At 44.0% G+C, this 27,221-nt stretch overlaps 1 protein-coding gene across 1 annotated transcript in view; it reads left to right on the forward strand.

Annotated features, from left to right (window-relative positions):
• sh3pxd2b (SH3 and PX domains 2B) overlaps positions 1-25,741 on the forward strand; it is a 127,438-nt gene extending 101,697 nt beyond the window's left edge. The window contains 9 exon segments of the mRNA XM_084320675.1: positions 1,711-1,736; positions 3,019-3,054; positions 4,707-4,838; positions 11,994-12,095; positions 16,170-16,287; positions 18,038-18,258; positions 19,671-19,717; positions 20,448-20,573; positions 21,291-25,741. Coding sequence (XP_084176801.1) covers positions 1,711-1,736; positions 3,019-3,054; positions 4,707-4,838; positions 11,994-12,095; positions 16,170-16,287; positions 18,038-18,258; positions 19,671-19,717; positions 20,448-20,573; positions 21,291-22,838 — 2,356 coding nt within the window. The 3' untranslated portion in view covers positions 22,839-25,741.
• Positions 25,742-27,221: the final 1,480 nt, after the last annotated feature.

Below are 27,221 nucleotides of genomic sequence, written 5' to 3' on the forward strand. Positions count from 1 at the left end.
TGTATGACAACTATTAAAGAACTTGAACTTGAACTTGAACTTTGTCTCTGAAAACTAGGTCAGCTCAAAACAACGACAACACTTCCGGTCGGGGGTTTTCAAAATAAAAGAAAACAGGAAAGACATTTATTTAGTAAATTATTATCTTGAGACGTTTTTGTTTTTTACGGAAACCTTTTTTTAAATGAAAACGAAACGAAAATGAAAAAGATCAAAATCGTTTTAGTCTGGACAAGGCCTGAGAGAGGAGAGATAAAGGGAATAATGTGAGAGAGGCAGAGAGAGAATGAGTGAGGTAGAGAGAGAGAAAGATGAGAGGGAGAGAGATAAGACAGAGAGAATGAGAGAGGAGAGAGAGAAAGTGAGTAAATTATGTGAGAGAGAGAGAGAGAGAGAGAGAGAGGAGAGAGAGAGAGAGAGAGAGAGAGAGAGAGAGAGAGAGAGAGAGAGAGAGAGAAAGAAAGGGGAGTAAAGTGGGAGAGAGAAAGAGTGTGAGAGATAGAGAGAGAGAGATATATAGAAAGAAAGAAAGGGAGTAAAGTGGGAGAGAGAGAGAAAGAGAGAGAGAGAGCATTAGCATTACCATTGAGTCTATGAGCGTCTGTGCATTGAATCAGGCTTGGGTGCTGCTGCCTTGGAGTGACGGACTATTTGCTCTGCTAATGTCTAAACCAGACACAACAGATCACACAGACCAGAGAGAGATAGAGAGAGAGAGAGAGAGAGAGAGAGAGAGAGAGAGAGAGAGAGAGAGAGAGAGAGAGAGAGAGAGAGAGAGAGAGAGAGGAGAGAGAGAGAGAGAGAGAGAGAGAGAGAGAGATCTGTATAATTGTAAAGGTCTTATAAATAGAGCAGAGGTAAATGTTAGCTAACGATATACAAAGTACCTGGCTAGAAGCAGCCTATATACCCTTATTCACACTGAGGCCATTTAGCTCTTGTGTCATGCTCAGGTTGGGTTCCTTTCCACCTTGTGAGCTCGTATGTGCGTGCCATGAGAGCAAAATGGCCGCTGTGTGAATATGGTTTTTCAAGGGTTTTCTTTTTCAAACTTTTCTTTTGAGATGACCCCCATTTTCGGAATAAATATCTTTATAGCCCCAATGTATCCTGCTTTTATACTGTTGAACTACCAGCCTACACACACACATACACACACACACACTCACTCACTCACTCACTCACTCACTCACTCACTCACTCACTCACTCACTTACACATACTACACTCACACACACAACACTCACACACACACGTTCTGACTGAAGGTGAATATGTTTTCAAAATGTTTTATTCAACATGTCTGTTTCTCGATGGATGTGAGAGCTCTTTGACTTCACATGAGATTTTGTGAATTCGACTCAGGACCCAATTTAATCTTCCCCCAAGACCCATGTCTGGGTCCAGACCCACAATTTAACACCCCCCCCCCCCTAATTTACTGTAACGTGGATATTTGACAGTGGTTGCACGATAATAAATTCAGACTGTGTGTATTAACGCTGGCCATACAATTTATGATGGCTATGGGAAGTGTATATGAATGATTTGTTACAAGCCTAATGACCTGCTGTGGTTAGAACACATGCTCACACAGTTGCAGCACGTATTCAAAAGGGTTTCTAGGTCAGGAAAAGTTTCCTTGGCGTTAAGAACTGAATTTATATTTCCTGGATGGTGGATAATGTTGTGAATTTCTCTCTTTTCCAGGGAACCCATTGGAAAGAAGAAATTAGGTAAGAGCAATATTTATGTAGGTATTTAAACTTAAAGGGGCACTTCGTGACATAATGCAGATTTATTTTGCACATAATCTCACACACGTCCAAAAACTCTAAACACACATTAAATTAGTTTGACATTTATTCAGAGTAAATTAGTTTGAATATGGCGACCAGTCATCTGGGACATTGAATCCTTGTGTTAATTACAGCTCAATGAAATTATGTAGATGAAAACATAGCAATACCTTGTCTAATAGGGACTGCTAGCTTATCATTTAATTGAGCTGTAATTAACACAACACAATGATCCAATGTCCCTGATTACATCACTGGTGGTACAGTACAATGAAAAGAGGTTTGCATCTAACCAGAGTGCAAGGTAACAGTAAATTGCATAACAATATACAGTGTACACGTGAATAAATGAAATGTATATATATATATATATATATATATATATACAAAGCTACTAAGTAAATAATGTATGCTACGCTGATGTAGGTACAGAAATATAGGTATAAATACATTATGGTAGTAAGCCATGCTGGCTAGTGGTATAACTAGTAAAAGTAGGTATGGGATATATACAGATATATATCTAGATATAGTATACAGATATTCAAACAGATGTAGATAAATATATACGGTATATACAGTATTATTGTACATGGCTATCATACAGTGTTGTATGGGATTATAGGTTGAGATAGGTAGTTATGTCATGTGTGCAAACCCGTTTAGAGTTTTTGGATGTGTGAGATTATGTGCAAAATAAATCAGCATTGTTTTTTTTTGGTGAAGTGTCCCTTTTTACGAGTTTGTAAAGGTCCACCATTGTAAAATATTTTTGAAATATTGAATTGGTAAGTGCAGAGGGAATATAGATTCAGACGTGTTATTAAGCTAATTGTTGTTTTACTGGTGATGTCAGGATCCAGGCAACTCCAAACTCCAACCAGTACAGGGATCCTGGCATGATTTCAAAGATATTTCAAAATGGCGACTTTGTTCCCATCTTGTGGCGATTGGAGACATTGCATTACCCACTTTCTTCCAGTGGAAAATGATGATATGTCACCACCTGTCCAATACAAATAAAAAGACAAATCAATTCCTTGTTTGAATATAAAATGGACTCCTGACATCCAAATATAGTTTTTATCGTATCATTTCTTTAGTTTTCTCCTCTACTCATCTAACATTCTTAAGTTGCATCCATGTCTTTTCCTCTTTCTTTTTTTTTTCTTTTTTTTTTTCAAATTTCTTCTCCGTTGGTTTTCTTCCCTCTCATCAGGGTTTGTGGAGAGAGCGACTACTTTCATAAAGAGAGGTAGTAACAGAATGTCACGCTTGGCCACGTTGTGTGTGAGACGCCTCCTCCCCCCCACAACTCCCCACCCACCACCCACCCACCCCTTCCCTCCCTCCCTCCCTCCCGCCTCCATCCCTGGGCAGGTGGGACACGGCTCTGTGGAAGGGCTGGGGGCTTGCTTTGGTACCTTAGGGAAGGTTGGAGGACAGCAGGGGGGGGGGGGGATACGGACCAGTGTGGCTGACTTCCTGGTTTCATACAAGGAGAGATTGGGGTATTTCTGTGCCGAGGAGTTGTTTTAAATGTCACGTTGTGTTTCCAAGCTCACTCTGCTTAGTCTTTTTTATTCACCAAATTGTGACAATCCTAGTCATTTGATCTCAATCTGTGGACGTTAGAATTGTTACGTCATAGAGGTGCAATGATCTCAATATAGAATTGGAACATTTTGAAATAATGCATATTCAATACAGTGTATGGTCATTTTAAATGCTATTGTTAATTCTCCTCTCCCCAGGTCTCTCATTTCTCTCAGTTTAACTGGTGGTATGGTTATGGCTACTGCCATTAGCACAATGTTTAAGGCTGATTTCCATTGTTTATGATTTTGAAATAAGCAGTGTATTTTTCTGAGCCCAAATCTAAAATCGAATTGATCAAAATCTGAATTCATATAAAGTGTTAAAATTCAAGATTCAAGAGGTTTATTCATCACATACATACACACAAGACATTATAGTGAAATGAAGGTGGGCCAAAATGTGTGGCGCTCCACCCGTACCGTGTCATGCTTGTTTACTGACGGTCACCGTTGGTTATTATTGGTGTGAGGGGGTATTAACAGCTTGTTAATGAGGCTGGCCTGGTGCTAATATGGGTGATGGGTCATCGTGGTGCTTGGTTGTCTCTGTGTTGATGATTGGCATAATAATAACCTTCGTTGTCATTCCTACCCTATCCCCTTTCCTAACACCTGCCCCCCCCCCTCCCTCTCTCTCTCCCTCTCCATCTCCATCCCTTTCTCTCAGCTCAAGCTCTTCTTCTCCTCTGCTCTGTCTCTCCAATCACGCCTGCAACCTCCTTACCTGCTTCTCTCCTATAGGTGTATCTCAATACTCTAGACACACCTCCTCTCAACATCTCCTCTCGCTCATTAGCTGTCGAAATCATGCTTGGACACATGTCTGGCATGTGCTGTACAGTTATAGATGGGTTTCCTGTTTGTAAACACAATATGTCCGCACCAATCGGCGACACCCCGCTGAATCACGTGCAAACCGTGGAACTCCCCTAGACGTTGTTTCAAATTAAACCGGCTGGATGTCATTTAGCCAAATCAGCATGGCTGTGAGTGTTGAGTCTGTCACCTTTTACATAGCTAGCGTTGGCATGGGTTGATTGTTTAGAAGATTGCTAGCATGGCTAACGAATGCAAATATATTGTGATCTGCCCTGTTGTTCTGACCAGGATTACGTTCCTTTTTGCCTCCTGGTTGTTGCGCACACTCCACCGAGTCTGACGTGGGCGAGAAACCTATCTATTGAACAATGAACGAGTGGAGATGGGGAGAGGAGGTGGTTCCCTGCTGTATTGAGATGCGGTCCTAGCCAGCCTAACAGAGCCATGATGTCCTGTGTTCCCTCTGCTCTGTTCTGTCCCGTGTGAACAGGAGACTCCACCTCCGCGGACCCCCTGCTGCTGGACCAGTACGTGGCCGCCACCGACTACGAGAAGCAGGAGAGCTCGGAGATCAGCCTGCACGCCGGCCAGGTGGTGGAGGTCATTGAGAAGAACGAGTCAGGTACAAAAAAATAACTATTTGACTGATGGTGAATTTTCTTCTTTATCAATATTTTTTAGCCACTTTTTCTCCTTATTTTTCTATTTATTCTCCCATCCCAATTTCGTATTGCCAATTCTCCCCTCCCCTGTCTTGAACGTTGCTAGACTATGCCCCCCACTGGTCGGTTGTAGTGAGGATAGAAGCATTGCATCACGCGTCCCCTCCGGTACACGAGGAGGCAGCCTGTTGCATCTTTTCACCAGACAGCGCGGACTCTCAGTGGCGAGGAGTAACGCGTGGCGTGGGAGGCTCACGCTGCCCCCGATACTTCCTGTCTCTGCTGTGCAGGCGTCACCCAACCGACCTGTAGGAGTCGCTGGCCACAACGTCCAATCCCCACCCATCGACTTTCCACCCGCTACCTCTGTCAAATGAGATAGTATGATGACTGGCCCAAGCCGCAGGCAATGCTGCCACCGGGATTCGAGACCGGAGTCTCTTGCATTGGTGACGAGCAGTGGCGGACTGGGACACAAATTCAGCCCGGGACATTCAGACGCACCAGCCCACACACCGGCCCACGCACCGGCCCCGAAACCGGCCCACACAACGGCCGTTATGAAACACTTGTCCAGTATTAAACAACCCAAGGCTGTGGCTAAGGAGTCAACATCAGGGAGACCAAATCTACACCCCGCCCCTAGATGTGCACTCGTGCACAGTGCACAGTGCACACACACACACACACACACACACACACACACACACACACACACACACACACACACACACACACACACATACATATACCGTTACTTTGGCTTTTTACTTTTTAGTAACATCTTAGTGCCTCATTAGCCTAGGGATTAAGGATACATGAAGTATTAACTACACCATAATAATATTGAGGTTTTGATCCATAGAAAGGTCTGTGCTACACAATTTCAGTTAGATTGGATTTATTGTCCTTTAATTTGGCACTCATGACATTAGTTGCTTGCCGTTTAATCAACATCGAAAGACCCCCCACTTCCTCCCAGACACCCATTCCAAGAGTCTCAGTCTCTCTCAGTCTCTCTCAGTCTCTCAGTCTCTCTCAGTCTCTCAGTCTCTCTCAGTCTCTCTCAGTCTCTCACAGTCTCTCAGTCTCTCTCAGTCTCTCTCAGTCTCTCTCTCTCTCTCTCTCTCTCTCTCTCTCTCTCTCTCTCTCTCTCTCTCTCTCTCTCTCTCAATAGTGACTCAGTATTAGCAGAGTTGATAGGAAAAGGGAAGTTTTGTCTGGGCTCTGCTGAGAAGTCATGGGTCAAATAGAAGGTGTGGGGGTGACTAGAGAAGATGGGGAAGTTGGTGAGTGGTGACTACTCCCATTTTCAGAATTTGAGGGTTCATTGGAATCTGATTTTCTTCAGAATTCAATGAGGCAGAGAATGCTCTGATTCAGACTGACATCACATCTATATTCTGTATGCTGTTCCAACTCTTTGTTGAGGCTTTATTGAATAAAATGTTTGAATACAATGTTTTTATCGCTGCACCATTTCATCCAATAGAGAAAAACATGTTATCTTCACTAGAATTGAAAATAAAGTTGAAATCTGTGCTAGTAGTGATGGACCCAGTAGTGGGGGCAGTAAGGAAGAAGATACAAATATACTAGGGATGTTCGATATTGGCTTTTTTACCGATATCCGATATAGTCCAACACTTAAATTTCCGATACCGATATCAACCGATACCAATATATGCAGGGTTTCCCCCCCAAAAAACGAATAATTTCAGGTAATTAACATTACATATCTCTTGTTGTGGAATTAACACAACATTATGCATACTTTTGACAATAAATAAAATCAGAATTTGTTCTTACTTGCTTGCCTGGGTAAATAAAGGTTAAATAAATATAAAAAATTTAAATATTTAATTTTTCTTTTTTTGAAAACAGATACCGATAATTTCCGATATCACATTTTAATGCCAATATCGGTAGGCCGATAATATCGGACATCACTAAAATATACACATTATAATACACAATTTGAAAAGTAATGTCATGATCTAGGTGTCTTTTATAAACGTTTTCATTCTACTGGATGAAGCTCAACTTCATCATGGCTGCTTGCCATCTCTCTCTCTCTCTCTCTCTCTCTCTCTCTCTCTCTCTCTCTCTCTCTCTCTCTCTCTGCATTCACACTCACACACGCTACTGGTGGTCATGAGCAGCATCAGCAAACACAGCTGCCCTGTGGCAGACTGACGGAATCATGTCTGCTATTCAGCGCCAACCACCATCAACCACCTTCATAAATACATTCAACATTAATGGAATAGGCTAACTACCAACTTAGCTGTAGCAGTTAGCTGTTATATGCAATCACATTTGTTTAACTACGGGGTAGTAGTTGACCGAGTTGTTAGCTTAAGCTAGTTAGCTGTGGTTATTTACAAACATGTAGATGAGACTAATCATATCGAGAACATGGCTAACAGTTGGGAATTCTAAGGTACATCTTATTTAAGCATGTAAAATGGCAACTAATCAATTCAATCAATTAGATTACCAATATTATATCAACATGAAAATTTGGAAGGGAACATAATAGTATTTTATTTTAGTATTTACTATTATAATATTAGTAGCCGATTAATTTGCAGCCCGTCATAGGTTCTGATTGGCTCTCTAGGTTAGCACTTTAGCTTCTGATGCTGTGGTGGGCACTAGTCCTAACATTGCTAACTAAACTTTTAGTCAGAGAAAAAACTTCACGAGTCACGACTATTTATGTCCACGTGCTGTAAGGAATCAGGAATACGGAAAGCACATTGTCTTGTAATAGAATGACTGAAATCACTGCAAGAGCTAGTATAGGCTAGCTAGCCCTCATGAACCGGCAGACACCAACAGTAGAATATGCACTAGGCTACTGCACGCACCTGTCATGTTACTGTTGGTTCCTTCCACTTGAACTTCATCATTATTAGCAGCAGCAGCTACTCTAACGAGAGCCCTTCCTCTACTAAACATGTCTGTAATTTTAGAACATTGTTCTGCGTCTTTTACTAGCAATTTTTGTTTTTTTATTCTAGCTTTTTCAGCTCCACTTTTTTTTTTTTTTCGTTCTCCATTTCTGCGCTTCTAGGCTGGGAGGAAACGTGAATCTCATTCACTGATGTCTCATGTCTCATTCAAGACAAAAACAAAAGCATGTCTTTCACTTAACACCAAGAAAACAGTGTCTATGATGTTCACAAAGTCACCAGTAGAGGTCACTCACTCTAATGTGTTTCTGGGAGAGGCGGAGCTGGACATTGTACATTAATTCGGGAGCATGTCTATGTTCCCCGGGTCCTATGTTCCCCGGGTCCTATGTTCCCCGGGTTCTATGTTCCCCGCTTTGATTGATTGAAATTTTTAGACCACCAGCCCTGATTCCAAACTCTAACCGTAACCAGTTCGAAAGAGGGCCTAAGCTTAACCAGTTCGAAACAAGGCGGACATTCATTATTAATAAAATAATAGAAATTAATAAAAATGTCAATCTATTAATCAATCAAGCGGGGAACATAGGACCCGGGGAACATAGGACCCGGGGAACATAAGGATGATCCCATTAATTCAAGTATCTTGGGGTCACATTGGACTCTACATTGACCTTCAAAAAGTAATGTGAAGAAAGTGACAAACAGTCAAGTTTAACATCAAAAACTTCAGGCAGATCAGGCCCTGCCTGCCAGTTAATGCTGCAAGGATGTTTCTGCATTCAATGATTTTATCACACATCGAGTACTGTTTTATCAACTGGTCTCTTTCATATGTCACTACTCTTACACCAATAGAATTACTCTACAAAAAAGCCATAAAAGTATTTGATAGGAAACCAATTTCATTTCATCACTGTAATGTTTTAGAAAAACATAACATGCAACAAGGTTCTGCATGGACTTGCCCCTCCCCCATTGAATGAGTTCATCCAACAGAAAGCAGACACTGGCATTACCACCAGGGCCATCAGTAGAGGGGACTGTAAGGTGCCTTTTCGGTATACTACCTTTGCAAAAACTGTGTTCTCTGTTAAAAGTGGTAACTACTGGAATAGCCTACCAGTTGTGATTAGAGAGTGCCCTACATACTCCATGTTCAAGACCCATCTTAAACTGCATCTTAAGGCAAACCAGAACTGTGATCATTTTTTATCTGATTTAGTTTATGCAACTTGTTTATTGTTTTATTGCCGGCCCACACAATGGCCCACATACTGGCCCACACACCGGCCCACACACCGGCCCACATACTGGCCCACACACCGGCCCACACACTGGCCCACATTAGTGGCCCACACACCGACTCACACACTGGCCCACACACCGGACCACACACTGGCCCACATACTGGCCCACACACCGGCCCACACACCGGCCCACATACTGGCCCACACACTGGCCCACATACTGGCCCACACACCGGCCCACACACCGGCCCACACACTGGCCCACACACTGGCCCACATTAGTGGCCCACACACCGACTCACACACCGGCCCACACACTGGCCCACATTAGTGGCCCACACACTGGCCCACACACTGGCCCACATACTGGCCCACACACCGGCCCACACACCGGCCCACATACTGGCCCACACACTGGCCCACACACTGGCCCACACACTGGCCCACACACTGGCCCACATTAGTGGCCCACACACTGGCCCACACACCGGCCCACATTAGTGGCCCACACACCGGCCCACATTAGTGGCCCACACACTGGCCCCCCATATATATATATATATATATATATATATATATATATATATATATATATATATATATATATATATATTTTTTTTTTTTTTTTTTTTTTTTTTTTTTGGACCAGTCCACTTTGGTTCCGGCCCATCGGGATTCGTCCCGAACGTCCCGATGGCCAGTCCGCCACTGGTGACGAGCGCAATCTCCGCTACGCCACCCAGCCGCCTTGTATCACGGTTTTTGAAGGCCTGAATGATTGCCCCATTGGACTGTGTTCAAGCCCACAGAGAAGCTGTAGCAGAGGGGTAACGTCGCACGGCAGCCGGCTTTGTGAGAGATCGCGCTGGAATCCATTTAGTGAGTCAGACTTCAGGTTATGCGCTTGTGCCCCGAACCACAGTGGTCCGGACCAATCAGCATCCTTTGAGGAATCACAGGCAGCTATGGGCGTGGTTTAGAGCCAATCGCCTGCCAAGTAGTTATTTTTTTAAAGTGACGGCCCTATTCAAAACAGTTTCAAAGGACAACTTCCTAGATGTGTAACAGACCATCTGGTGGGTCAGGTTAGCGGAGAGTGTGTTAGTGTTCTCAGTGATGTGTGTGTGTTGTGTTCTCTCAGTGATGTGTGTGTGTGTGCGTTGTGTTCTCTGTGATGTGTGTGTGTTGTGTTCTCTCAGTGTTGTGTGTGTGTTGTGTGTTGTGTTCTCTCAGTAATGTGTGTGTGTGTGTGTGTGTTGTGAGAGAACAGAACACACACACACATCACTGAGAGAACAGAACACACACACACACATCACTGAGAGAACACAACACACACACACATCACTGAGAGAACAGAACACACACACACATCACTGAGAGAACAGAACACACACACATCACTGAGAGAACAGAACACACACACACACATCACTGAGAGAACAGAACACACACACACACACAGTGTGTGTGTGTGTTCTGTTCTCTCAGTGATGTGTGTGTGTGTGTTGTGTTCTCTCAGTGATGTGTGTGTGTGTGTGTTGTGTTCTCTCAGTGATGTGTGTGTGTGTGTGTGCGTTGTGTTCTCAGTAGGGATGCACCGAAATTTCGGTGACCGAAAGTTTTCGGCCGAAAATGGCCAAAAATGGCCTTTCGGCTTTCGGCCGAAAGATTTTTTTCACCGAAAATATATCACCGAAACAGAAGCAACCTGTAACCTAACGTGTGTTGTTGTGATGATGTCATCAAAACGCGGATTCAGTGATTACATGCGCGCTGTGAGCTCTTCAGTCCTGCGTGCAATACTCCTCTTGGGACTCGGGAGCAATGCATCTCCTCGGGAGTCGCGCTGTTTCTATGTAAACTCCGCGCGCAACGAGTCCAATAAATGCGTCTTTAACATACTTTATCCTTATTTACTATATGCCCGTCGCGGTTAATCACTGAGTGATCTAATATGCATATTATTCAGAGCGAGAGGGGGAGGGATTGTGTTTCTCACATTGACGCTACTGTGCCAAAGTCATCTGGGGACTAGAAAGGTGCGCTCAGTAGAACACAGATGTCCGCCTCTCTCTCCTCTCTCTCTCTCTCTCTCTCTCTCTCTCTCTCTCTCTCTCTCTCTCTCTCTCTCTTTTGATTGATTGATTGAAAACTTTATTAACAGATTGCAGAATGGGTACAATACAGTACGGCTCAATACACACAATTGTTAAGGGGATGCAGACCAGAGAAAGACTTTCATCTTGTTTACATCAGGGTCCCCCATTTTCAATTCATCAGGACATATATGACATACATGACATACAGATAGACAGTACTGCTACATCTATACATTTATGACATACCAGATTTGCAAATACAGTACTGTTTGTGATACAAAAAGACCCATAATAGTGATTATTTATTATTTAAGTTAAGTTTTGCCATAATCATATATTTTTCCATAATCAGGTAGCTGAACAACATTGGTAAAATAAATTCTATTCTATGAATCATTTTCGGCCTTTCGGCTTTCGGTTTTCGGCCAACTGTTTCCTATTTTCGGTATCGGTTTCGGCCAAGAATTTCCCATTCGGTGCATCCCTAGTTCTCAGTGATGTGTGCGTTGTGTTCTCTGTGATGTGTGTGTGTGTGTGTTGTGTTCTCTCAGTGATGTGTGTGTGTGTGTTGTGTTCTCTCAGTGATGTGTGTGTGCGTTGTGTTCTCTGTGATGTGTGTGTGTTGTGTTCTCTCAGTGATGTGTGTGTGTTGTGTTCTCTCAGTGTTGTGTGTGTGTGTGTGTGCGTTGTGTTCTCAGTGATGTGTGTGTGTTGTGTTCTCTCAGTGTTGTGTGTGTGTGTTGTGTTCTCTCAGTGATGTGTGTGTGTGTGTTGTGTTCTCTCAGGGTGGTGTGTGTGTGTTGTGTTCTCTCAGTGATGTGTGTGTGTGTGTTGTGTTCTCTCAGGGTGGTGGTTCGTGAGCTCAGATGACGCTCAGGGCTGGGTTCCTGCCACCTGCCTGGAGGCCCAGGACGACCCCGACGACTTCGATCCACCGGGGGAAGAAGGTACGTCAGCCTCTCCCTCTAGGTGTCACCAGAGGGTCCGTGTCGATGTAGACCAGGGCCTCGTGAACCCTCTCTTCAGGGGCCTAGACGTCTCCTCTCGCCCTCTGCTTTTCCTACAGCAGCAGCGCCGAGCAAAACCGTCCTCTTTTCAGCTTCTGCTTCTAAATACTAGATCTTTTAAACTACAAGCGATAAAGAGTCACTAATTCTCGACCTCACCTCCCTGTCTGCTGCCTTCCGGCCTCCAGCTCCTCGGAGGTTCTGGTCTCTGCCGAGGCACGTGGGTCGCCGCAGAACTTTAGGGGATCTGTTCGGCACCGGCCTCGGCCCAGGTGGAGCGCACGCCTCTTTCCCTCCCTGTTCTGTATCTGAGCATGTGTGCTTTTGTGTGTGTGTGCTTTTGTGTGTGTGTGTGTGTGTGTGTGTGTGTGTGTGCGTGTGTGTGTGTGCAGGGGCGGAGCTTCCTATAGGCGACATAGGCGGTTGCCTAGAGCAACCAGAGGGGGGCGCCAAAAACTTCGCCCAGCAAAAAAATTTACTACTTTTTACTGAACACAGTCTTTGCGCCCCCTCTATATCTGCAACCAATATTTTGACATTTATATTTAATATGAATCTTATTATTATTATTATTATTATTATTATTATTATTATTATTATTATTATTATTATTATTATTATTATTATTATTATTATTATTATTGTTTGTTAGCTAAGTTCGTTTATTTGTTTTAATTCTTTAGTGTGCACTTTACATTTATTCTTAGCTCTTGTTTTTGTTTGTAATAAATAAAGGTATACTGTATAACTGTTTTGATTTTTTGTGCGCAGTGGTGATGCTTGCCTAGGGCGCCAAATGTGCTAGGTCCGGCCCTGTGTGTGCGTGTGCGTGTGTGTGTGTGTTTGTGTGTGTGTGTGTGTGTGTGTGTGTGTGTGTGTGTGTGTGTGTGTGTGTGTGTGTGTGTGTGTGTGTGTGTGTGTGTGTGTGTGTGTGTGTGTGTGTGTGTGTGTGTGTGTGTGTGTGTGTGTGTGTGTGTGCACGCTAGGGGTGGGACGATACGAGTAACTCATGATACGATACTGTGAGAAATTTGGCCCCCGATAACAATAATATCACGATACACGATATCTGCGATAATCAATATGTTGCAAGACATTTAATCTACGATACGTCACAGTATCTGTGTAACTGAAGGAGAAGAAATACCCATAAAAAGGAATTATGTATTTATTCAGAGAAATTACTTGAAAGCTTATCAGTTTCTTTAGTGTGCATCACAAACTGCAACTTGATTATCATTAACTATTAATTGTGTCCCCAACGGAACACTACCATCTGCAGTAAAAATATATATATATACATAATTTGTTTTATCTAATACGATAAAGTTTTCAGTTTGTTCATCTCATTCCAATATTTTTTATTGCAGTAAAATGGGATTGTCAAGCAAAAAGAAAAAAAGATATTATTATTATAAGTATCGATACTTGGCGCCAGTGTATTGATAACGTGTCGCAAGAGGAAGTACGATATATATCACAGTATCGATTTTTCATCACACCTCTAACGTATGCATGTACTGTATACATGTGTATCCTTGCTTGTATGTGTGTGCATGCATGTGTTTGGCTCGACAGATCCAAGCATGACAAATATCTCTTGCATGGAGACTAGAATGGATTTTTATTTTTGTGTGTATTATTTCACTTACTACTGCAGTTAACAAAGAATAACAAAGGAATGGATTCACCTTGTTCACATCACATAACTTAAGCTGTGAAATATCACTTCCTCATATTCATCCGAGTAGGACGTCATTTTGATAACCACCACTGAAACTTCTGGTGACTTCCTTGTGTGTTAACTTCTGGTGATGTCCTTGTGTGTTAACTTCTGGTGACGTCCTTGTGTGTTAACTTCTGGTGACTTCCTTGTGTGTTAACTTCTGGTGACTTCCTTGTGTGTTAACTTCTGGTGATGTCCTTGTGTGTTAACTTCTGGTGACTTCCTTGTGTGTTAACTTCTGGTGACTTCCTTGTGTGTTAACTTCTGGTGACTTCCTTGTGTGTTAACTTCTGGTGACGTCCTTGTGTGTTAACTTCTGGTGACTTCCTTGTGTGTTAACTTCTGGTGACGTCCTTGTGTGTTAACTTCTGGTGACTTCCTTGTGTGTTAACTTCTGGTGACGTCCTTGTGTGTTAACTTCTGGTGACGTCCTTGTGTGTTAACTTCTGGTGACGTCCTTGTGTGTTAACTTCTGGTGACGTCCTTGTGTGTTAACTTCTGGTGACGTCATTGTGTGTTAACTTCTGGTGACTTCCTTGTGTGTTAACTTCTGGTGACGTCCTTGTGTGTTAACTTCTGGTGACGTCCTTGTGTGTTAACTTCTGGTGACGTCCTTGTGTGTTAACTTCTGGTGACGTCATTGTGTGTTAACTTCTGGTGACGTCCTTGTGTGTTAACTTCTGGTGACGTCCTTGTGTGTTAACTTCTGGTTACGTCATTGTGTGTTAACTTCTGGTGACGTCATTGTGTGTTAACTTCTGGTGACTTCCTTGTGTGTTAACTTCTGGTGACTTCCTTGTGTGTTAACTTCTGGTGACGTCCTTGTGTGTTAACTTCTGGTGACGTCCTTGTGTGTTAACTTCTGGTGACGTCATTGTGTGTTAACTTCTGGTGACTTCCTTGTGTGTTAACTTCTGGTGACGTCCTTGTGTGTTAACTTCTGGTGACGTCATTGTGTGTTAACTTCTGGTGACTTTCTTGTGTGTTAACTTCTGGTGACTTCCTTGTGTGTTAACTTCTGGTGACTTTCTTGTGTGTTAACTTCTGGTGACTTCCTTGTGTGTTAACTTCTGGTGTCTTCCTTGTGTGTTAACTTCTGGTGACGTCCTTGTGTGTTAACTTCTGGTGACGTCCTTGTGTGTTAACTTCTGGTGACTTCCTTGTGTGTTTGTTCTTGCATGCGTGTGAATCCCACACCTACTCTCCACAATATACAACAGAAGGGACTAAAGTGTGTCCTCATCATTATCAGTCTGATGTTGGCCAATACACTTACTTGTGCAATGGGCGAATATCTCATCCCAGACTGTACAGTCAGGGTTTCTGGATTTAGGATGGTTTATAGCTGGTCAAACCTGGGTCAGTTGTGAAACAGTTATGAGTTAAGAGTAAGTCCTAGCATTTGTTTTAACCTGCCCCAGGTAGGTGGTGTTTACCGAATCAGGGCAGTAATTACAGATCAAAGAGATCACAGGGATTCACAGAAGATTATACTCAAATGATTTACATATAGTCTAGACGTTCTGACCTTTCTGAAAGTGTTTTTTGTGGCAAGCCCCACCCATCGGGTTCACCAAAGAGCTTCAACCAAATGCTAACAGTTGCCGTGTACCTAACCACTTAAACCCTGTCATTGTGTGCTTTCCCCGCCAAGCTGTTCCCTACATCTGCTTGATTAGTGCTGTGTTTTGTGAATGTATATACGGAAAAGATTCAAAAGAGTTATTACTTCTTCAGATTAAAGGTAGAATCTGTGATGCTGCCCAACAGCGACCTCTAGTCTTGGTACTGCACTTTTCTCTTGTTTTGGTCTGAGGTGTGGTTTGCAGTTGAGTCGGGGGACAGAGGGAGGGATCGCTATGCTTGGCCACCACACCTCAGGTTCTCTGTGGGGTTGTTAAGTCGTGACGTATCGACCTTCCAATAAACCTTTTCCGGGGCCCAAGCTTCCTGCGTTGGCTGAGGCTCTGGTCTTTTCAACGTGCCTCAGTGCTGCTGTGTCCCTTGTTGTTTTAATAGATCTGAGTCATAAGAATATGTTTGGGGTATGTGTTCCTAGTTTCTCTGAAGGAGAGCGGTTGCCCCCCGGACATGAATATACATGGCGTGGAGTCAGACTTAACAGCCCACCCTCCATCCCTACTCAACTCCACAAGCCACACATCAGACCAAAACTAAACAAAGGACAGTACCAAAACTAAAAGGCTTTTTTGCTCTGAGGTCGCTGTTTGACGGCATTACAGATTCTACCTTTTAAACGTGATTGTGTTTTCTTCCTCCTGTCCCAGATGAGAAGTACACAGTGATCTACGCGTACGCCGCCCGGGACGAAGACGAGATCGACCTGGAGAGCGGCATGACAGTAGAGGTGGTCCAGAAGAACCTGGAGGGCTGGTGGAAGATCAGGTAAACAAGATAAGATGAAATAACACCTTTTATTGTCCGCGAGAGGAAATTATGTGTCATTGTTGACGAGCACCACAGGGCGATGAGAGATCTTATCACCTGTAATCTTGATAAATGCATTGGCTAAAATGATGATATTGGTGGCGGTAATGATGCTTGATATATATTTGGATGTATCAGCAAAGCCTGAAAAATGCAATAATATGAGCGGCTGGGTGGCACAGCGGACATTGCGCTCGTCACCAACACAAGAGACACCGGGTTCGGCTCCGGCTGTCGGCGTTGCCTCCGGCTTGGGCCAGCCGTCATACTAACTCAATTGGCAGAGTTAGCGGGTGGAAGTCGATGGGTGGTAATCTGGACGTTGTGAACAGCGACTCCTACAGGTCGGTTGGGGGACGCCTGCACAGCAGAGACAGGAAATGGCGGGGGTAGTGTGAGCCTCCCACACGTTACACCTCGCCAATGAGAGTCCGCGCTGGCAGGTGAAAAGATGTGACAGGCTGCCTCCACATGTATCGGAGGGGACATGTGATGCAAGGCTTCTATCCTCCCTACAACCGGCCAGTGGGGGGCATATGCGAGCAACGTTCAAGACAGGGGAGGGGAGAATTGGCACAATGGAATTGGGATTGGATAAAAATTGAAAAAGGAGAAAAAGTGGATAAAAAAAATTATTATAATATATTGCAAAAATAAATAAATAAAAATTGTATACTATTATTTGTTTTATCTACCGTAATAAGATAACGTTTTCAGTTTGTTCATCTCATTCCAATAATTTTTATTGCAGTAAAATGGGATTGCAGAGCAAAAAGAAAACAAGATATTATTATTATGAATATCGATACTTGGCATCCGTGTATCGATTCAACCTCTAGTCCCTTCATGAGGCATTTAAAAGCATCCAGTGATACATAGTCAGAGAGTTTCAGGTAATTCTGTAAGATGTTCCAAGCCGAGGGAGCAGAATAACTAAATGCTCCCTTTCCCATTTCAGTACGAACATTGGGAACAGACAATAGGAGCAGACTTTGAGAATGTAAAAAAATAACTCTGAACACTTTTCTGGACAAGTAAGAGGGGAGGAGGCAGAGAATTGCCTTGTAAATCAATATGTACCAATGCACAAGTCTGCGGGTGGCCAGTGCAGACCAGCCAAACCGGGCATACAGGGTACAGTGATGAGTCAGCGCCTTACAATTTGTCACAAACCTCAACGAGATGTGATAGACAGCATCAATCATACTCAGACACTGAGACGACGCGTGCATGTACAGAGCATCACCGTAATCAAGCACGGGCATAAAAGTGGCAATAACAAGCCTTCTTTTAGCCTCAAATGAGAAACAAGCTCCATTTCTAAAATAACATGCCAATTTCAGCTTCAGTTTCTTCACAGGATGCTGAATGTGTGGTTTAAAAGAGAGAGACTCATCAAGAAGAATACTTAAGTACTTATATGAAGGATCAATCGCAATCTCCTTACCCTGAAGAGTGACAATAGTTGATGTTCTTGATTTTGAGAACACCATACGTTTAGTTAAAAGAAAAATTAAGAGCAAAGTGTGTTTTGTACAACATCAAAAGTCAGTGATGGCTGTGTTGGAATGTAGAGCTATTTAACACTTATTTTAACAAAAGAATACTACTTACAGCAGCTTTAATCCAGAATATTCTCATTTTAAATCAGATTAATTAAATTGTATTGAACTGTGGTGTTTAATTGCACGTGTCTTCCCCCGCTCAGGTACCAGGGGCGTGAGGGCTGGGCCCCGGCCTCCTACCTGAAGAAGGCCGACATCCTGACCCAGAAACTATCCGCGGGCGCCGCTGCCCACGCCAGCGCCAATGACCTGGACGGGTTCTCCAAGCAGAACCAACAGAACCACACGACCAAGGAGAACCGAGACAACAGCCAGAAGGAGAACAAGCTCTCGCCTTTCTCTGACGTTAACAAGCGCAGTGACAGTGAGTAATGGGATACAGGACGTGGGCTTTGGCGGTTTGAAATCCACGCGGCTGAAATTGTATCTCGTCCTTAACGTGTCAAAACCAGGACTGGGGACCCAAGATGCAGGCGGACACTGGAATATAGAAGATATGTTTATTTAAAAGACGGGGGAAGGTTGGAGGTGGTGAGTCTGTATCAGAGAAGGCAGCCAGGCAGGCAGCCAGCCAGGCAGGCAGTGGTGATCCTGAGACAGAAGAAACAGAAAAATGAGCGAAGCACAAAAACACAGGAAAACGGACAAAAAAATCTGTAGATTAATATTTCTAAAGAGAGGCCTGAAACACCACTAACAAGTTAACGATCTGACGAAGAGTGACTGAAGAACCGGGGTAGGTGTACTGCATGGCTGATGAGAAGATGGCTGACAGGTGTGGCTGTTGACCAGGTGAGTGGAATGAGCTGATTGCCAGGAAGCTGCCCATATATGGTCTGCAGGAAGCTGCTCCCCTCAGCTAACACACAGACAGGGACAGACAGGAGAAAAACAGGGGTAGGGGAGACACAGGAGCCGCTGGATCGTGACATAACGTGTGTGGTTCTCCCCGGTACCCTCCGCTACCCTGACCTGGAGTGTGCAGAGGTGTGGACTCCAGTCAGACTGCACAATACTGCTCAATTACACAGCCCTGCTACATATTCTTTCCCACTGTATTTTTATTTTTATTCTAATTTAGTGTATTATACTCGACTACATCCTGCACAATTGTACAGCCATGTCCTATTTTATTTTATTATTATATTATATTGTACTTTTATTTAAATCTAGCTTATATATTCTATTTGATTTTATTCTACTTTGTCTGTTAATGTTGCACCAAACAAACAACCAAAACAAATGCCTTGTATGTGCAAATTACTTGGTAATAAAGACCTCTCTGATTCTGATTCCGACGACTTCAGACTCGACTCGACTTGACGAAATCATAAAAGACTTGCAACTTAGTCTTAGACTTTAACGCCAATGACTTTCAGACTTGAGCCTTAATGCATTACATTTGTAAAGAATGCATTAGGACTCAAAACCCAAAGTTTCAGACCTGTGACTTTCCTGAGACTTGCCTGTCTTGACTCGGGACTTGAGTGTAAAGACCTGAGACTTTCTTGGGACTCGCAAAACATGCAACATAATCATTTCAAACATAAGGTTCAAACCCAAAGACCAAAGCTTTATTTTAGTCCTCCGCCAATGACTATATCACCGTCAACTATTTTCCAAATCACAGTGCACATTTGGAACTGAAACATTGTATAAAAGGAGATATAAACTACTGATAGTGAATGCACAGAGTGCCGTGGGTGTGTTGCGTTACTCTTCTCATTTTCAAGACGAACAGATCTATTGATCACTTGTGTCTTTTCCCTCCTACAGAAGTTGGACTGAGACAGAGACTTCCCCCACGCAGGGACCTCACCATCGTGAGTACACCCACTTACAGTCCTCTCCACAGGACACAATGGAGTTCAAGACTAGTACTGAGTCTTCTGCCTCCACTACAATACTCTCCTCTCGTCTACCTGTTATCTCTCTCCTCTCGTCTACCCATTCTCTCTCTCCTCTTGTCTACCTGTTCTCTCTCCTCTCGTCTACCCGTTCTCTCTCTCCTCTCGTCTACCTGTTCTCTCTCCTCTCGTCTACCTGTTCTCTCTCCTCTCGTCTACCTGTTATCTCTCTCCTCTCGTCTACCCGTTCTCTCTCTCCTCTCGTCTACCTGTTCTCTTTCTGTATATCCGTCTTCCGACTGCCTTTACCATCCTTCTTTCTCTTTCCTCTCTCCTTTCATTTTTGCTATAACATTCCCATCTATCTATCTATCTAGTCTGTCTGTCTGTCTGTCTGTCTGTCTGTCTGTCTGTCTGTCTGTCTGTCTCTCTATCTATCTATATCCAGTCTCCAGTCCCCCCTTGTATCATGCCCTTCATCGCTCTATTCTGGGCTTAAAGTAGACATCCTGGGCACAATAAAGTTGATGTCTGGTACGGTAGATGGAAAATAAAAGGCTGAATTCATATTTAAACCACATTATTTGTATTCACGATGGTTCTTCTTCAGTTTGGGATGAATGTAGCTATAGTTTGGGACGGCTCTTTGTGGGAGGAAAAGCGTTGTAAGCTCTGTCTATCTCTCTATCTCTCTCTCTTCCGATAGCCACGTGGTGTCAGCCTGCCCAAGCCTCCCACCCCTCCGCAGGTAGAGGAGGAGTTCTACACCATAGCAGACTTCCAGACCACTATCCCCGACGGCATCAGCTTCCAGGCCGGCGTTAAAGTAGAGGTGAGATTGGTATTTCATTTAATTAAAGCGAACATGCAAACAACCTGTTCAGATGAGGACCGGTGCTACTCTGATAAGGATCATATAAACATCAAACAGGAAGGTACTGGAGCACACAGATCATCTTTAGAAACATATTTAATAGGGTGCAAACAAATCTTCAATGATACGTTATCTCTTCAGTGGTCTCACTGAAGAAGACATGATTGTGTTGAAACTTTTGTGATTTTCTTGCACCCTATTAAAAAACATTTTCTAAAGATGATCTGTGTGCTCCAGTACCTTCCTTTTTGAATAATTTAAACTGATTGATTGATTGTGTGGAAGAATCCAACATCCCATTGTGTGACCAAGACAATAGCCGAAATCTCGCAATTTTGGGAGGGTCGAGGGGTAGGCTTGGGCTTTTATAATGTGAAAATGGATATTGTTAGACAATGTATTACAATATTTATGATAAAATAATATTATGTAGCCTTACCAGGAGACACCATATTATTTGTAAATGATCAAAAGGATGAACAGAATAAAAGTCCAAGAATGTATTTATATGGGGGTGGGGCCCAGCCCTCCAGAATGTGTTAAAAAAAAAGAGAAAAAAAAACATTCTCAGTGAACTGTTACGGTGGGTGAAAGTGATGAATCATAATGTTTACCGATTTCAATTGAAACTTGAAGCTTTTAACACATAATTCTCCTCACCCTTATACCTGCCAGGTCATAGAGAAAAACACGAGTGGCTGGTGGTATATCCAGATAGATGATAAGGAGGGCTGGGCCCCTGTCACCTTCATTGACAAGTACAAGAAGACCAGCAACGCTGTGCGACCCAACTTCCTGGCCCCTCTGCCCAACGAGATGGAGAAGCTGAGACTGGAAGACGGCAGCGGCTCTTCAAGTGTCTCAGACGATAGCTGGTCTAAACCTTTACCAGACGAGCCCACCACGGCCTCCGAGTCCCCTGCTAGGCCCAAGCTGAGAGACTGGAAGGCCAACGCCAGCAAGGCGGCGGCCCCTGCCGTCACAGGGCCCTTACCCCCGGCTCCGTCTGCGCCTCCGTTGGAGGAGAAGCCGGCCCTTCCCCCCCGTAGAGAGTCCATCAATAAGAGCTTCGAGGTGGAGATAGCGGAGAAACCCAGGCCTGACCTCTCTAAACCTCTGCCCCCCAAGCCACCGGCCCCCGCGGTCATCATGCCGTCCCTGAAGGCACCCCCCTTCAAACCGGAGAAGCCTCCAGAGCCCAAGAAAGAGGACAAGAACAAGGCTCTCTACCTAAAGAACGAAATGGGGCTTGAATGTGGCCACAAGGTCTCTGCCAAAGAGGTGAAGAAGTTTAATCTGAAACCCGTACCCAAGCAGCCGCCCAGGCCCAAGCTGGATGCGCCCGAGGAGAAGCCAGAGGCCGCCAGCCCGGCGATGTTGATGAAGCCCAAACCCATGATTCGGCCCAAGCCCGTTCCGGCCGCCAAGCCGGAATCTCCGGCAGCTAACAAGCTGGATATCACCAACCTGAGGAGCAAGCTGAGACCGCCCAAGCCAGCGGATCCTGGCTCCGGATCGGCAGAATCGAACCACCAGAACGGCACCTCAGTGACCCACAGCGCACCCAACAATTCACACCCGAGCGGACCTCCTCCTCCTAGCTCTCCTCCGTTCCACATCCCTGCTCTCAATAACTGCAAGTCTGCTGATGAGCCAAGGTTCCCACCAAAGCAGCACAACGGCCACGAGAGCTTCTCCCCTCCCGCCAAACCAGCTTTGCCTCCCCTCAAAGACCCACCGCAAAGACCCCCCGCCATGGGGCCAAGGAGACCCCCTCCTCCAAAGAAAACCGACCCTTCCAGCCCGACCGAAACCAAACCCCCATTTGCTTTGAAAGACGCCCACGACAAGTCTGCGCCAGCCGCGCTCAGCAGACCCCCTCCCCCGAAACCCAAAGCCTTCGCCTCGCCCCCACCGCCCAAAGACAGGGAGAGGGAGGAACCCAAGGCCAATAAAATCCCCATCCCTCCGAAGCCCCAGATGAAAGGTGAGAAGCCGGGCCCCCCCAAAGACAAGCTGCCCCCTTTAATCAAGGAGCCCAGCAAGGACGAGCTGTACCTGGCTGTGGCGGACTTTGAAGGCGACGATCAGACGTCTAACTTCAAGGTGGGTACGGTGTTCGAGGTGCTGGAGAAGAACAGCAGCGGCTGGTGGTTCTGTAAAAAAGTAGGAGGAGAAATGGAGGGCTGGATCCCCTCGAATTACCTGAGCAAGAAGCCTTAGGTACTGAATGTCTCCTCAGCTCCATGCCCCCCCCCCCCCTGTTTTTTTTGTTTTTTTTATAAAATAATAATAATAAAATGAAGAAAAAAAAGAATAGCGCTATTTTGTATTTAATTAGCCTTTTTTTATTTAAAGGTACACTTTTTAAATTGAGGCATTTTTGTTACATTCCATTTATAGATAATCAAGCGAGTATGAACCAGCAATACGTGTTTTGTTGTGTTTTGTGTTTACTTTTTTGCTTTTTATCCAGATATGACATCACATCTTGGGAAAATCAAGTTGTTTGCCTTTTTGTGCCATATGTTACTCAAACCTAAGTTTTCTCAAACCATTTTTACAATTGTGTATTATAAGCCTAGAGCAGGAGCAGGCCTACATGTATCGACGTCCACGCCTTCTATGCTATTATTGTGCCTCAAGATAATATGCCAAGTGCTTCAATGCTTAGATACAGTATATGCAATTCTAGTGAGATGGTCCCTCCCGGATGCTCAAAAGCTTCGCTGGACAATGCAATGCATATGGAAGAGAGGCCTATGCTTCGTGATAATTCGCAAGATTCATATTCACGTCCTGCCAATAGTCACTTCTCGTCAACAAAATCCTTTGCCGTTTACAAAGACTGCGACCGGACCTCTCTGGGGGAGTTCAAAAGGACGTCTGGTCTTTCAAGTGCTTTAAGAATGACCACATGAGGAGTCTTCTTGCCAAGTAAATTCAAAGTGCTGACTAGAACAATTTATACTGTTTTCATGTCAATGTAATGATAATTTCTTCTTACGTTTTCTTTTTCTTGTTTTTTTTTTTTTACACAGATGTGCACTTTTCTGGTCTCTTCAGATGAGATAGAGTTTTAAGTATTGCACCACATGGAGAAGAATGCCATAGCTCAAGTGTGTTTCAATCAGACCCAGCACTGGGACACTGCAGACAGACATTTCCACTAAGGTTTAAGTGAAAAACGCCTAATATATTTCACCCTCATCATAAATCTGTCACACACCCAAATAGAACCATACTCATCTTCATTTCTCAAGTAAATTTGCATACATACTAGGGCTGACTGTATTCTACTACATTCTTGACTGTAGAGGCTTAGTCCACTAACAGTCATAGTTAGTTGATTTCATTGACTTAACCCTGTAAAATAGTTTCCGACATGCTATCATGCTGAAGGAACTCGTCATATCTTGTGCTTGCCAGAGATGTGCTTATCGTTTTTCAGGGTTACATGAAAAATTCCTAATTGACCAACAACAACAAAGTCTCTACCAAACAGTCAACTAATACCAAACTGACCAATCAATGGACTGATTGGCTAAGACATACTGTAACAGAGATCTTAGATGGTCTAGATTAGAACATGCAGCCCCAACACATACTGTAGCAGATATCTTAGATGGTCTAGGAAGATGGGAGATAAACAGTGATTTGTGCAATGATTGGCAGTATTGTTACGTGTACGGCCTATCCTGTATACAGACTGAATATTTTTGCTTGAATAACACTAGCATTATATGAGCATTGTATAAATGTTTTAACATTAAGTGCTTGACTGGTCTCAAGCACGGTCGACATAGAGAAGTAGTTTTTATTGTACAGTAATGAAAAGTCCTATCATAACTGTTGTCACTTTTATCCAATTGTCCATCTGCAGTTGACCGTGTTCACACTGCGGCCATTGTGCTCGCCGCGAGGACACGTCGACGTCTCTTTATTCTGTAGTAACGTGGACATGAGTGGGGTTGGAGGGGAACAAGAAGAAGGGGCGGGAAGGAATTTGGTTGGAAATGTTTTAACGGAAATCGTGGAAACAAAGAAAAAATAGAGATGGGTTTGTCTCCTGGGACGAGGAGACACACTTGTTGCTTGTTGTCCAGAAACATCACTCAATTGCTTTTGTATACAATTGTGACAACGCGTAAAATCGTTTCACGTTCAGCGATTCGGAAATTCGTATACATGTAGTTACAGATTTAAAAAAAAAAATGGCAATGAAATTGGCAAACGAGGCAAGTTTCTGGATAGCGTCATTGACAAGGCTGGGAGGAGCGTATATAGCCGACATATACATTGCAGAATTTCTTCAAACTGTCAATCTGTTCTGCTCCTAGTTGCTATATAATGTTACACCACCCTAGGGCGGCTGGGTGGCGCAGCGGACTAAGCACTCGTCACCAACGCGAGAGACACCGGTATCGAATCCGGCTGTCAGCGTTGCCTCTGGCTTGGCCGGCCGTCATACTGGCTCAATTGGCAGTCAGCGGGACGGAAGCCGGTGGGTGGTAATCTGGTCGTTGTAAACAGCGACTCCTACAGGTCGGTCAGGGCGCCTGCACAGCGAGGGAGGGAGATGGTGAGGGTAGTGTGAGCCTCCCACACGTTACACCTCACCAATGAGAGTCCGCGCTGGTAGGTGAAAAGTGGCTGGCTGACTCCGCATGTATCGGAGGGGACATGCGATACTATCTATCAACCCTCCCTAGACCGACCAGTGGGGGGCACATGCGAGCAACGACCAGGAAGGGGAGGGGGGAATTGGCATGACTAAATTGGGATGGGAGAAAAACACAGAAAAACAGGAGGAGAAAAACAGGATCAAAAAAAATATGTTACACCACCCTCCACCTACTGTTCAGATGTCCGCCATGTTGTCCATGGTGAACACTATAAAGTGTTTTGTGGAGAGAGAACGTCCGGTACATTGGTTTGTATTTTACATATATGTTTACTAAGGTCAGAGTGAGGCAGGTATGTCAACACTACAATGCAAAAAAACGGTATGGGATGGTTGTGTGAATCATTCCCCTAAGTACTGTAACCCCTGTATCTGCTTCTCATGTATTTCCCCTTCATTGATTCTTCCCTTTACTTTCATATAAAGTCAATAAACATTTCCAATTTTCCAAACGGTCAGATTGTGTGTACTAAGCCTACGCAGAAGGAGTTTAATAATTGGATTTTTTTTAATTAATAAACGTTGGGGGGGGGGGGGGGGGGAATAGCCTGGTATTATTGTTCCACTGTAACTTAAAAACACCAATTAATTATATTTCTCATAGAATGGTTTCTCGTTCACGTCAGACTCCGCGTGCACGTGCATCAAAGAGGCAAAAATGAACGTAACCCTGGTCAGAACGGGGCAGACTACAATATATTTGCATTTGTTCGCCATCTATCAAATCTAAACAATCAATCCATGCCAAAGCAAGTACATTAAAAGGTGAAAGACTTAACGCTAATTTGGCGTCCAATGACATCCAGCCATTTTCGTTTGAAACAACCTTTAGTCAGGAGTGCCATGATATCTCCATAGAGCTCCATTATACTTTTAGTCAGGGGAGTGCCATGGTTTCTTCATATAGCTCCTTTATACTTTTAGTCAGGGGAGTGCCTGTGCCATGGTTTCTTCATAGAGCTCCATTATACTTTTAGTCAGGGGAGTGCCATGGTTTCTTCATAGAGCTCCATTATACTTTGTCAGGGGAGTGTCATGGTTTCTTCATAGAGCTCAATTATACTTTTAGTCAGGGGAGTGCCATGATATCTCCATAGAGCTCCATTATACTTTTAGTCAGGGGAGTGCCATGGTTTCTTCATAGAGCTCCATTATACTTTTAGTCAGGGGAGTGCCATGATATCTCCATAGAGCTCCATTATACTTTTAGTCAGGGGAGTGCCATGGTTTTTTCATAGAGCTCCATTATACTTTTAGTCAGGAGAGTGTCATGGTTTCTCCATAGAGCTCAATTATACTTTTAGTAGGGGGTGCCGTGGTTTCTCCATAGAGCGCCATTATACTTTTAGTCAGGGGAGTGCTAACCTCGTTCCCAGTTTTATCTCCGTGAGATAAAGCCTGGTAAAGAACTACTTGGGGTCTATGGGGTCGAATTTCCGGTGTATGTACTTCCCCGGTCAGCTGCCTCCGAACGGACCAAACTTTTCCCCGAATCCTGTCGGCAAACAAGCGAGAACGTCCCTCCCGGTCATGGAGTAAATTCTTCAGGCAAAGCCGTTGCAGTGGCTTAAACAAGGAAATATTGTGCACTTCACACGTTTCTAGTTTTGTCGAAACCGGAACGCCTGTAGCCTGTACTTCCGTTTAGGCACTTTAGGAGGCATATCTTGTCCAGCCTAGGGGAGTGCCATGGTTTCTCCATGACCTTTTGAGCGCCACAGCTCAGCACAGGTAGGGGGCAACTTATTGCCGATTGGTAACAAGAAACCAGTTGTTACCAGTCTATATCAACACATGGCAACCGTTTCTTCAAACATGGAAGAATATAGCATGGATGCAGCCCCATGAAGCACACACTTCAGCCCTTTTCCAAATTCCACAATTAAATCAATCATTTAATACAAGCAATTCGAGGATCGCTG

Source organism: Notolepis coatsorum (genome assembly GCF_963971535.1).
Source record: "Notolepis coatsorum genome assembly, chromosome: 8".
NCBI classification, from domain to species: Eukaryota; Metazoa; Chordata; class Actinopteri; order Aulopiformes; family Paralepididae; genus Notolepis; species Notolepis coatsorum.